The sequence below is a fragment of the Panthera pardus genome, unplaced genomic scaffold (assembly GCF_024362965.1).
Source record: "Panthera pardus isolate Hobbes unplaced genomic scaffold, ASM2436296v1 HiC_scaffold_8, whole genome shotgun sequence".
Taxonomy (NCBI): Eukaryota; Metazoa; Chordata; class Mammalia; order Carnivora; family Felidae; genus Panthera; species Panthera pardus.
Window position 1 is genome coordinate 56,816,454 of NW_026527013.1, and position 12,794 is coordinate 56,829,247.

The 12,794-nt window shown below is 55.6% G+C and overlaps 1 protein-coding gene across 5 annotated transcripts in view; it reads left to right on the forward strand.

Moving 5' to 3' along the window:
* Positions 1–12,794, forward strand: part of IQSEC1 (IQ motif and Sec7 domain ArfGEF 1) — a 425,063-nt gene that overhangs the window by 250,566 nt on the left and 161,703 nt on the right. The window contains exon 1 of one of the 5 annotated variants that reach the window (XM_053896946.1): positions 4,983–5,426. The exons of the other annotated variants lie outside the window; for them this stretch is intronic. Within the exon in view, the coding sequence (XP_053752921.1) occupies positions 5,404–5,426 (23 nt within the window). The 5' untranslated portion in view covers positions 4,983–5,403. Of the gene's footprint in view, positions 1–4,982; positions 5,427–12,794 lie in introns of those variants that run through there. 5 annotated transcript variants of the gene reach the window in all.

Sequence of the window (12,794 nt, forward strand, 5' to 3'; positions counted from 1 at the left end):
TGCCCTGTGAGACTCAGTGCATAGATGCGGAGGCTGACGTTGGGTCACCCGCCCAGAGTCCAGCCCAGCCTGGACTACCAGGCTACGTTGCCTGCTGAGCAGGTGCAGGTTCTGGGGTGGGGGAGAGTGGAGAGGCAGTATGTTAGGAGAGGGAGGGAGCCTACACCCCAAGGCACACTCAGACCCATCAGCTCTGGCTTAGCGTCTGTGGCTGGTTCATCCTACACGGGCCTCAGGACGCCTGCACTTGACCAGTGGTGCCTCTCGTTCACAGCCACGCCCACCCTCCATCACGCTGGGGGGCTCTCGAAGGCTAACGAGTGGAGGCTCAGAAAGGCAGGGGCTGTTCCCAGCACCCTCTGCTCCTGCTAGTTCTCGCCCTTCAGGTGAGCGGGACACAGAGGCTCAGCCCCTGCAGAAGTGGACACACAGAGCAGCACCCCTCTCCCGCACCCCCTTTCCTCCACCAGCACGGCCCAGATGTAGCAGGAGCTTCTGCAGGCAGCGTCCTCCTGGCCACAGCCCCCTCGCTTCTCATGGGCCTCAGCCAGCTCCGGAGACCAGGGCCGTCCTTGGCAAGCCTGGCACAGCAGTGGGAGGGCAGAGACTGATGCCAGCCCTGTGGGCTTCCAACTCTCCATCGGTCGGGGCTCCAAATGGCCCTGAGAAGCAGCAGCCATTGCATTCCAGCCGCATGTCAGGGACCCCCTCCTACAGCCGTCCAGGGGCCAGGGTCTTGTCTGCTCCCCAAGTACAGGGGACAGGGCACCTTGGTATTTTGGTGCAGTGCAGAGAGGGTGTCTGCCAAGCTTCCAGGAGTCCACACGCGTTTCCAGAGATATTTGCAGTAGCTGCCTCCTCCCTTCCTCCGCTGCCTGCACGTGAGGAGCAGGGGTGGGGCCGGGGGGGGGGGGTGGGGGGAGGCGGTTTCAGAACCAAATGAGGCCTGTGCACGAGCCTGCCAGGCCCCTCTCAGCAACAAGAGCCCAGCCCACGGCTGTGATCAGAAAAGCCTAGGATTTGGCCACTCAGCAAAGAAGAGTCTGGTTTAGAGATTCCATCAGTCGGTGCCCCGAGTGGAATGTTGACTGGGGAAAGAGGATCGCAGAAAGCGACGTGCAGTGTGATTCTGTTTGTGGGAAGTTTAAAAACATGTGCAAGCATCCCTGCCCTTTGTGGGCACCTGTCTGAGTAGGAACGCTGTATAGGAATGATTCACTCTGCAGTGAACTCACTGTGTAAATGTGAGGAGGGAAGGGCTGGGGAGGAGGCAGAAGAGAGGCAGCGACGCGGCTTCCATCAGCTTCGTGATGGTCTGATTCTTGTAGGAGGCCCTGCGGACAACAGAGTTTACTGTCTCTCTCTCTCTCTCTCTCTCTTTTTTCAATATTTTACTTTTGAGAGAGAGACAGGTAGAGCATGAGCGGGGGAGGGGCAGAGAGAGAGGGAGACACAGAATCGGAAGCAGGCTCCAGGCTCTGAGCCATCGGCCCAGAGCCCGACGCGGGGCTCGAACTCATGAACCATGAGATCATGACCTGAGCTGAAGTCAGACGCTTAACCGACTGAGCCACCCAGGTGCCCCACTGTATTTCTCTTTATGACTTTTGGTGTATTTAAAGTTTTAAAACTTTCTTAACTTAATATGATGCCATTTTTTAAGGTCCATCCATGTAATTCTTCATATTTTCTATAGGCATATAAATCTAGCTAGCTAGAGACTTCGCTAAAGTTCTGGAAGCATGTGCTCCAAACAGAGGACAGCAGTTACCTCTATGGAGGTGGGCAAAGGGAGTGAGATGTAGGGGTGCGGTCAAGGGGACTTCACTGTGTTGAAAGAGAAGAGATTTTCAGATTATTTGTGCAATTAAGGTTCTATTTCTTTCCAATGTGAAGCTTACGCTAAAAGGGAAAAAAAAAAATCCAGGATTTGAAGGATTTGTGATTCTGAGCTTTGAAGAGTCAGAATGTTGACAGTTCTGTGTTTCCACGGCTAGAACGGTTGGTGGCTTGAGGACAAGGACTGGAGCTCCATCCTACCCCCGTGGAAGAGGTTCAATCCCTGGGACTCCCGGGCTGCCAGCCTGAAAGGTGCTGTGGCCTGGGGATCTGTGGACTGTGTGTTCCAGCCCTTTCTGTCCTGCCTCTTTCCAAATGCCGTTGTGCCTCCTTTCGTGCTGGGGACAGATGGGGGCACATGGGCAGCAGGGTGCAGGAGCCAGACATTCCCTGCGTGAATCTGCCTGTCAGCCTGCAGGTTGGAATTTTCCAGTCCAGGAGGGGAGTCCTGGGTGCGGAAGATTTCCCCACCTGCTCTTTGTCAGCCACTTTCTCATTCTAGTCTGGGTTGCTTGCAGGGGGCCACAGACAGGTACAAGGTGTGGGTGTGTGTTTGGGGGGGGTTGTGTGTGCAGGCATTTCCAGAGGGGCCTTGAGAGTGAGTGGCGGCTGCAGCTGTCCCAACGCCAATTCCCTGCCGGGCCTTGGATCCACGAGTTTTGGGGACTCTCTGGTGCCCGACCCTGTGGTGGACACCCACCATCAGAAATCAAAAACAGCCCGGGTGTCCTGTAAACACAGCCCAGGTGCCTACGCTCTTGGCATTTGGTCCGAATGCCATGTCTTTGCCATGTGCCCTATTTCGAAATAACAGCGTAACATACAAGAAACAGACATGCAAGTCTGTTTATAAGGAGAAAGTGCCAAAAAGCAGTTAATATGCAGAGGGGTGTCCTGGCCCCCCGGGGAGGCTCCCTGGGGCACTGGGGCAGGAGAGGAAACCCAGGAAAAGGATGCTGGTGCCGGCGCTGTAATCAGGGCCTGCCTGGGCTCTGAGCCTCAGTTTCCTCTTCTGGAAGATGGGGGTGATAAAATAATCCCCATGTGGAGGAGGCCGTGCGGGGAGTTGCTAGGGCCCAGGCTTGGGAGTCACAGAGAGGTGGCTTCGAGTCTGCTCTGCTGCTGTGTAGAGGTGAGACCTCTCTGCGTAGGAGGGGAAATCAACCTACTTTGTACAGTGCCTCTACGAATTCACTGAACATCAGATCAGATCTGAAGCAAAATGATCCTCCTGAAGCCCTCGTGGTTGTAGCTGCTGCTATGTTTGTATTGTTATTAAAGTCTTGTCCGAAAATAAAAAATAAAAGAACTTGTCCAACTCCAGGAGAGATGGGGGGGGTGGGGGATCTGTAACATGTTAAGTCCACAGAAATACCAATTATGTCCACGACTGCATTATTCTCAGGGAGGGAAGCCCCCGGTGTAGGAAGCTTGGCCATTCAAAGATTTGTTATAGGAGGTGAATCAGGAAGCATCGTGCTGTTCTGATGCCATTTACCAGTCACTCAGATGCTCCGCTCTACCCTGGCCCCATAAGGGACATGGAGCCAGAGGAACTGGGTCCCAGTCCCACTTCTGCCACTCAGTGCTGTGCAACTTCAGGCACATCACTCACCCTCTCTGAGCTCCATTTTGTCCACTGTCCAAAGGAAGGAACAAAACTTAAGGATGCAGGATCCCTCCTTCCCGTAACTTCAGTGAGTCTGAGAATCCAGAGAGAATAGGAAAAAGGGAATGGCCCTCACAGCTGCCCAGGGTGGGTGGGCTTTTCACAGCCATTGTCTCATGTGATCTTCCCAAAGAGGAAGATTTGCAGGTGCTTAAGGGCCGGGACTCCAGAGCCAGACTCCCCTGGCATACCACTCACCAGCTGTGTGGCTCTGGGCCAGCTGCTAAACCTCTGGCTTTAGTTTTCTCCCCGGAGAATACTATGATAATCTTATACCTCATTGACGTCGTAAAGATTATAATGGAAATAAGAATTATAGGTGTGTACGTATACGAGATAGATTTTGGATTCCTGATTTACAGACGAGCAAACAGACTCTGCCCAGTGAACCATCAGACAAGGAGAGATCTGTGCGTGAAAGAGAAAATCTGGAGGGGAGAGGGTGGATGTAGGCCTTCTCACCCTCACATCCCTGTGGCTCACCACTTGCAGCCACTCTGGCCTCCTCAGTGTTGCTCAAACACACTCCGCTCCTTCCTGCCTCAGGGCCTTGACACTAGCTTTTCCCTCTGCCTGGAATGTTCTTTCCCGGGATCTTCCATTATTCAGCCCACATGTGCCCTCTTAGAGAGGCCTTCCCTGAGCACCCCGTCTGATGTAGATGGCTTCCTCCTTCCTGCTGTCCCCCTCCCTTCTACCTCTTCGGCTTTACTTTTTGTCCTCCTCCTTACCATGTAAAATTATATATGTGACTGCATGTTGATTTCCTGTTTCCCTCTTAAGAGGTGAACACCATGAGAGCGTCACCTTATTCATCACTGAGCTGCCAGTCCAGAAACAGTAAATGAGTGAGTGAGTGGTGAAGGAATGAATGGGTTCCACAGCTACAGCAAAAATTCTCCCTAGCTCCAGGACATGGCCGGCACACATCATAACAGCTATGCATCTGTGCAGCTACTGTGTGTGACAAGCCCTCCTGGACCCCTGTGACGTAGCCATTATGATCCCATTTCACGATAGCATCAGTCGAGGCTCCCAGAAGGGAAGCGGCTTGTCCACAGCCTCGAGGCCCTTAGGGGTCAAAGCCAGCCTTGGAACCGGTGGGCCTGACTCCAGGGCGCCAGCCTGTTGCGCTCCATGGCTTGCACGACTCCGTGCCAAAGGCAGAAAAGCCACCCTGGAAAGCAGCGTCATCGCAGGCTCTGGACAGCGTCGTGCATTTTAGCAACGAGATTTCCAGGTTTCCAGAGCCAGCCAGGAAGGGGCCCCGGCAGGCTGCGGCACCCTCGCGCTGCGCGGGCGCTCTCCGTCGGGCGGGTGGCTTTGCCGCGAGGGCGCCGCCGGGTGGCCGCGCCTGATGCTGCAGTTGTCATGGCGACGAGCGCCTCGGCGATTGGTCCAGCGCGGCCGCACTACGTTGCTCCTTGGCGCCGAGAAGCGGTGGGGGGGCGGGGGGAGGCTCGCGAGCGCCCGCCCCTCCTCCGGATGCTGCGAGAGCAAAGCGGGCGCAGATTCCCCCCAGCACCCCCCTCCTCCCCGCGCTCAGCCACCCCGGATGTGCGGGAGGGAAAAAACCCGAGGTGGTCCCAGGTACCAGCGAGGCCGACGCCCCCGCCCAACCTGGCGACCATGGTGACTGGACGACTTGGCAGGCTCTTGGGCATGGTGTGAACCCTGCTGTGCCCGGGGCCCCTCGGAGCCTGCTGCTGTCACCCCCCCCCCCCCCTGCTCCCGCCCCAGCGGAGGAGCCCGCCGCCCCCGGGGAATGTGACTCGCCCCTCTGTTTAATTTTATTCCCTTCCACTTCTCGGCTGAGCATCCTGCTCCTCCTCTAACCACGCGGAGCCTTCCCAGCTGGAGAGAGAGAGGGAAGGGGAAAATTGCCCCCAGACAGGATGGCTTGCAGAAGACGCTACTTGTGAGTATATGTGGCAGGTTTATACCTGAAACTCGGGCCGGAGGCCAGAGGGGCCCCAGATGAGCTTGGAGCCAGAGTGGGGGCTTGGTGGGGGGAGGGGGGGGGGTTGCTGTGCAGGTGTCTTGCAGAGGGAGCTGGCCTCCGGGCAGAGGTTGTCAGCGTTTGTGCCCTGCAGTGGAGGTATTTGTTGGTGGTGATGAGGAAAAGGCTGTTAGTCAGCAGGTCTCCATTGGGCTGTGAAATTCCCTATCGCTGAGGGCAAGTAATCCCCCCAAATCCATATCCAGGGTTTTCAAAGCCACCACTGCCATTTTGGCTTTTGGTATAGCCCTCAGCATGACTATTTGGAAGAAGCCTCTCCTGCCCAGGTCATCCGTGACCGGCAGTTCTGCCGTGCCTGATGGAAGGCTGGCAGGCAGGTCGGGGTGGGGACAGGATGCCATGTCCTCCATGGACAGGTGAAGGTCCGGCCTGCCATCGAGAGCAGGGGCGTTGGTGTCCTTCTGGGCCATGCAGGTGTTCTGTGGGCTAGCGGCAGACCACTTGTCTGCTGGGCCTACAGCCAGTGGTAGAAGCTGTTAAACTCTGCACGGGGTGGTGACATCACGGGTCTGGGTATTTATGGAAACCAAAGTCCGTGCCTTTAAGCTAGGCTTCCCGGGGGGGCATCGGATTAGAACGCCAGCTTGCCTCACGGCTCTCGGGGCTCTGCACCGTGCTGTTCTGGGGCGAGGAACCTTCGGTCTCTGGCCTTGCAGGATCCTTCCTCTAGGGCTCAGAGCTGTAGGGTGGGACACAGCTCCACATCTCCACCTGCCCTAGGCAATTTGCCCCACACCTCAGCTTTCGGGGCTGTTCAGTGACCTCAGACCTTGTAAGGTTAGAGAACAGAGTTGGAGCCTCTTGGGCTGGGCTCCATCCCCAGGACTAGAAAGGAAAAGCCTGGAGCCTCATTTAGGGGGACATCTTGGGGGCCACTCCAAGGCCTCACGACCCTATACCGTGACAAGGACCTGTGGAGCTCCCAGTTAAGCAGCACCCCCACCCCTCCGTGGAGGGACAGCTCTCTCGCTAATGGAGCGTGAAGGAAAATAAACATACTTCTTGCCATGCGCCAGCAGGCCCTGACAGGAGCCCTGGGTGGTGGTGAAGGTGGCCTGTGTCTACGGTTTGCTATGATGTTCATTTGCTTTTTTAGTGGAAAAGCCCACAGGTTGCGGTGCTGATGTGAGCAGGACACCCCAGTGTTCTCTCTCACTCGCTGTGACAAGGTCCTAGCTGTATTTTTGGAAACAAATAGTAAATCCTTCCCCACCGTTGCTGCATCCGCCACCGTTGCTGGGAAGAGGGCCCTCCCCAGGCAGCCGTCTTCTTCCTGCCACACCTTTGCCCGGGCCCAGGAGCTGCCCAAGCCTATCTGCTCACGGTCTTGCCAGGGACACAGTTGCCATCCAGTACTTGCCCCAATACCAGTACAGACTGGTTCGGTCCGCCAGGAGCCCTGGAACCTGCACTTTAAGCTCCTGGCAGTTTCGTCTCCTAGACGAAGCCTGCCCTGCCCTGCCCGGCTTGCCTGGGAGAGGGGCTGAGCCGGTGCAGAGGGAGGGCCTGTTGGGGGGCTCTGTGCCCCCTACCTCTCATTGGTGTGGGTCCTTTTATGCTCCTCCAGCTCTCAGGCTCCTACAGCCTGGTACCGTGACATCCAGCACCCAGGTGCTGCCACAAACCTATGGCTACCAGAGGTGGCAGAGAGGCTGGGGAGGGGGCGACTGGAGATGAGCCATTGCCCCATTGTTTTTAGGGAAAGACTTGGGACCCAGAGCAGGCCTGCTTGACAAGGCTGCACAGCAGACACAGAGCCCTGTGTGTTTGCTCCCTGCTTCACCGTGGCCCAGAACCAGGGCTCTCCTAGCACCTGCTGCTCGACCTTTGTTCCCAGCGCTTTTGATGTGGTAGGGGGGACGGGGGACGGGGAGCGGCATGTCTCTAGCTGTTTAACTCTCAGGGCAGCTGGAAACCCAAGCATGGTAACATCTGGCCAACATACCGTCGTACCATTTAGCTTCAGAGCCCTTTCCGCCCAGTTGCCCTGTTGGTTCTCACCAACTGTTCTAGAATGGGGGTGTTGTTGATCTCATCTTACAGAAGAGGAAACTGAGGCTCAGGGAGGGTAGGAGCGTGGCCGAGGTCACGTGGCTGTTTCCTTGACAGTGGGGTCCCTCCCCTGGTATGTCATGTGCCAGACTCGACCGACTCGCTCCGGGGTCCCCGTGCGTGGCAGGATCAGGGTGTCCCGTGGCTTAGAGGAGCTCGTCCAGGTGGCCATCCTCTGGGTCCCCTGGAGCAGGCCCTAAGAGAATGTTATGACATTTGGGCTCTGTCCGAGGGTGGGTACCCGCCGGTGGGGGGCTCAGTCACTTACAGCGGTGGCAGAGTGAACAAGATAAAGGACGGCAATACGACACGAGCGGGAGATTTATTAATGCAATGGGGGGAAATCGCGAGGCCTCCAGAATCAGCTCCTTAATCAAATTTGCTAACAACTGAGATCATTACCATACTGACGGCTTAATTAATGGTGTCTTAATTAAGGTGAGCCCCTTTCAGACTGTAACTACACTTAACAGGGTAACCGCCGTCTTACGGGCACGTCACATCCTGCTGCTTGAACACGGAAAGCTGGGGCTACAGGGAGTTCGCACTGAGTGTGAAATTCACAGCTTCTGGGGGGTTGGGGGCTGAAGTGGGGCGCCTCCTGCTCATTCGTTCATTCACTCTGGCTGGAACTTCCGTGACTCCTCACCTGACATTCCTCTATTCCTTCTCTGCCCAGCGCTGTCTCCATCTGCCTGCTGCTGTTGGTTGATTGGTTCACCTGCTAGAACGTACCAGGGCAGAGAGGTTGACAGTGTGTTAGCTGCTGCTACCCTAGCATCTAGAAAAGCACAGGCATATAGTAACTGCTCAGTAAATCTCTCTTGAATGAATGAATTATGGATCTGCAGCGGGCACTGCCCTAAGCAGTGGGGCACATTGCTGAGTAATAGATAGTTTCTGCCTTCTGGGAGCCTGAAGGCCGGTGGGCGAGACAGACATGAACAGACACTCTCAATACACAGTGCCAAGGGCCGGGACAGGAAGATGACCCGGCGATGGGGAGGGTCACTGCATCCTACAGCAGGCATGTAGTGTGAATGGGAATTTTCCAGGTGGTCAAGGAGGGACGAGCACTTCAGGTACACAAATGTCAGGCCACGATCGCAAGAATGTTGCAGGCATAAGCTCATTTGACCTTCACAGTGACCCTGGGAGGTGGGGCTGTTATTATCCCTATTGTGCTGACAATGCCACTGAGTTATCAAATAACTTGTCCCAGGTGGCACCCGGTGAGGGGGTAGCACAGGGCTTGAGGCTGCACAGCCAGCCCCTAAAGCCCAGCTCCAGTGCTGTGCATATACTAAAGGCTTTTACTGAAAGCAGCTACGTCTGGTCCGAGCCCCAAGCGTGAGGGAAAAGACAGAGACGACACTGAAAATGTGGGCAGGACCCAAGGCAGAAGTCACCTGGAGTGCCAGGAGTAGACTCTCTCTGCAGGTAGTGGCCGGGAGGGAGCCATGGAGGGTCCTGATCAGGGGTGGTGGCCATGGTTCCATGGCTGGACTGTGGGGAAGTTGGAGGGGAGGCCAGACAGGGCTCTCATTTGTCCTTTTCCCATGCCCGTAGTAGGGCACATGTGTCCCCAGAGACTAGTGACATCCTAGGGCCTCAGACCTCCACACCCCATTTGGACAGCCAGGAAAACTGCCGGTGAGGCAGAGGCTGGCTAAGCAGGGGTGAAGCTTGCTCCCTGCAGGTCTGCTAATGGCAGGGGCTGGGAGCCAGGATGCTCCTGAGAATGCCCCTGGATCATGGTCTAACCCCAGTTCTGTTGTGGTCAACAGGGGCCCAGGAGGCATTGTTGTTGGGTGCCGACTGACCACCCACCGGGCTTATCTGAGGCCGCCACTTTCCCTGGCGTGTCTCACCCCACCTGCACTCTGGCTCCTGTTGTCTCTGTGTCACCTCACCCCTGCCCCTAGGTCTCTGAGGCCCTCCCAGGGTCTTCTAGAACAAGAGAAGGACATTCCACTCCAGCTCTGGCCCTGCCTGGCTCTGTGATCCTGGGCAGGCCTCTCGCCCTCTCTGCGCCTGTGTTGTCACCCAGAAGCAGAGCGGCAGGGTCAGCTCTTGCCGGGTACCGGACCGCATGGGTGGCTGGGAGGAGAGGGACCGGTGGCTCCAAGAAGGGGAAGCTGCATTCAGACATCCTGAATCTTTCGCACACACCTGAGTCTGCCTGTCATACGTGGTCACCGTGGGGTCATCGTCCACGCGCCAATTCATTCATCCGACCCGGTCTGTGTGCCAGCCCTGGTGGGGTGCTCGCAGCAAACAGCTGCGGTCCGGAGGGGTGGTGAACAAGGCCACAGGGGCCCAAGCCCTGGTGAGACGGAGGGAAGAAAATAGGGTGGGCGCCGCAGAGCAGTGGGGTGGCCCTGCTCGCACACTCCCCGTCTCTGGCTCCAGGGCCCCTACTGCCTCCCGCTTCTCCTGTCCTGTGCTGACCCCGCTGCACCCCACTCCTGCCCAGGCTCTTAGGAGACAGAGTTCACGCCTCCACATTTTGGCCCCTGCTGGTTCCTCTTCCAGGGATACCCTTTCCGCCCCTCACCTCAGGCCCCAACATCCAGCTCATGCCTCTTTCTGGACTCCCCAGGCAAATGGGTCCCCTCGCTGGGCTCCTGGATCCCCAGGCCTCCCCTGTGCTACACTACAGGGCCCTCTGTTGTCACCGACTACCCGCTTCCCTGTCTCCCCCACCAGACTCGGGGCGTCCCTTGCAGGCAGGGCCCCACTTTGTTTCTCGGCAGCCCTGCAGGCCCTGGCCTGGCAAGACACCGACAACCTTCTTCTTAAAGTTGTGATAAAATACACACGTAGCATAAAATTTACCATTTTAACCATTTGTAAGGGTGCAGTTCAGTGGCATGAGATACAGTCACAGTGCTGGGGAACCCAGGGGCTCACTTGGCTGAGCACCGTCCTCTTGATTTCAGCTCGGGTCATGATCCCGGGGTCATGGGGTCAGGCCCTCAGTGCTTGGGATTCACTCTCTCCCTCTGCCCCTCCCCCCCAAATTAAAAAAATATATATTAAAAATATATATACATATATACTCACACTGTTGTGCAGCCGTCCCCACCATCCACCTCCAGAACCTTTTCATCTTCCCAAACTGAAAGTCTGTCCCCATTAAACACTAACTCTCCGTTCCCCTCCCCCAGCTTCCGCCACCACTTACGTTTGTCTGCTCTAGAGACCGCATATAAATGGGATCATAGGTAGGGTATTTGTCCTTTCGTGACTGGCTGATTTCACTCAGCATTACGTCCTCAAGGTTCATCCATGTTGTAGCGTCTCTCACAATGTCCTTCCTTTCTAGGGGTGAATAATATTCCATTGTGTGGATAGACCGCATCTTCTTTATTAGTTCACCCATCAGTGGACACTTGATGCATCCACGTTTAGCTCTTGTGAATAACACTGCCATGAGCATGTGTGTACCAACATCTCTTCCAGACCCTGCTTTTGATCCTTTTGGTTACATAGCCAGAAGTGGAAATGCTGCATCATCTGGTAATTCTGTATTTAGTTTTTAAAAATTGTTTAATTATTTATTTTGAGGGGGGGGGACTGGCAGAGAGACAATCCCAAGCAGGCTCTCCACTCAGCGTGGAGCCCGACGCAGGGCTCGATCCCACAAACTGCCAGATCACGACCTGAGCCCATATCATGACCTGAGCTTAACCGACTGAGCCACCCGGGCGCCCCTATATTTGATTAATAAAAAAATTTTTTAGTGTTTACTTTTGACAGAGAGACAGACAGACACAGCGTGGGAATGAGGGAGGGGCAGAGAGAGAGAGGGAGACACAGAATCAGAAGCAGGCTCCAGGCTCCGAGCTGTCAGCACAGAGCCCGACGCGGGGCTCGATCCCACGAACTGCAAGATCGTGACCTGAGCCAAAGTCGGACGCCCAACCGACTGAGTCCCCCAGGTGCCTGTATATTTAATTCTTTGAGGAACCAGTGTATTGTATTCCACAGCAGCTGCACCATTTTACGTTCCTTCCAGCAATGCACACGTGTTTCAATTTCTCCGCATCCTCAACAGTGCTTGCTATTTTGTGTTTGGGGCTTTTCCTAACAGCCATCCTCATGGTGTGATGTGGTCTCGTTGTGGTTCTGATCTACCCTTTCTTTGATAAAGGCTGAGCGATGCAGGCCTCGCACTTTCTGTTGGACCGCTTAGCTCCGGGGACCCCTGGCGTTGACTCAGGAGGGGTGGGACTGGCTGGGCACCTGCCAGTGCCTCCACTGCCTTCACTGGGGTCTCTGTCCCGGGACAGAGGGGAGATTCGGGGGGCTCTGGGCCCTCCATCCAGAACCCAGTCCTTAGGACATAAGCATTCCAGGGGGATGGGCTCTCTGGGGGTGCCTGGCACACAGTAGGTGCTCAAACAGTTTTTAGTCACACAAGTAATACCTGCTTCGATCTGGTTTTTTTGGTGATTATTTATTCATATAATTGAGAGATAATTCATCCGCATGGAACAAAACTGTCTGTACACAAGAGCACCTGGGTGGCCCAGTTGGTTGATCGTCTGACCTTGGCTCAGATCATGATCTCAGGGTTTGTGAGTTCGAGCCCCGCGTTGGGCTCTGTGCTGACAGCTCAGAGCCTGGGCCTGCTTCGGATTCTGTGTCTCCCTCTCTCTCTCTCTGCCCCTCCCCGGCTTGCACTCAACAGAGTCTCTCTCTCTCTCTCTCTCTCTCTCTCTCAGAAATACATAAACATTTTTTTAAATGTCTGTACACAGTACACAGTACAAAATCAATTCCTCCCTCCTTGTCCCTCTACTTAGAGGGACACTGCTGTGTCTGCTTCCTTCGGGTCCTTCAGGGAAGTTCTGTGTATTTGCACATGTGCTTTATTATTGAGATGCCCCAGCTGCCAAGCCAGTTGCATAAAGCAGTTTCATTTCCAATCACTGCTTTGAAGTTCCGGATTTGAGCCAATTAAAAGCTCAGTTTGGAGGACATGGTGACCAACGGGCCCTTAAAGGAAGCAGCAGTCTCCTGATGGGAAGCCCTGACCCACCAGGCCTCAGGGGAGCCAGTTCGTCATAGCTTCACCATTGTCACCTTGGCTGACTCTGTCCAGATCAGCCCTATTGGGCACATTTATTAGCACCTGTCCAGCACCGGGCCTGGGCTGGATCCTGGGGGACCGCAGCCCCTGCCCCTGGGGAGACAGATACAGGTGGA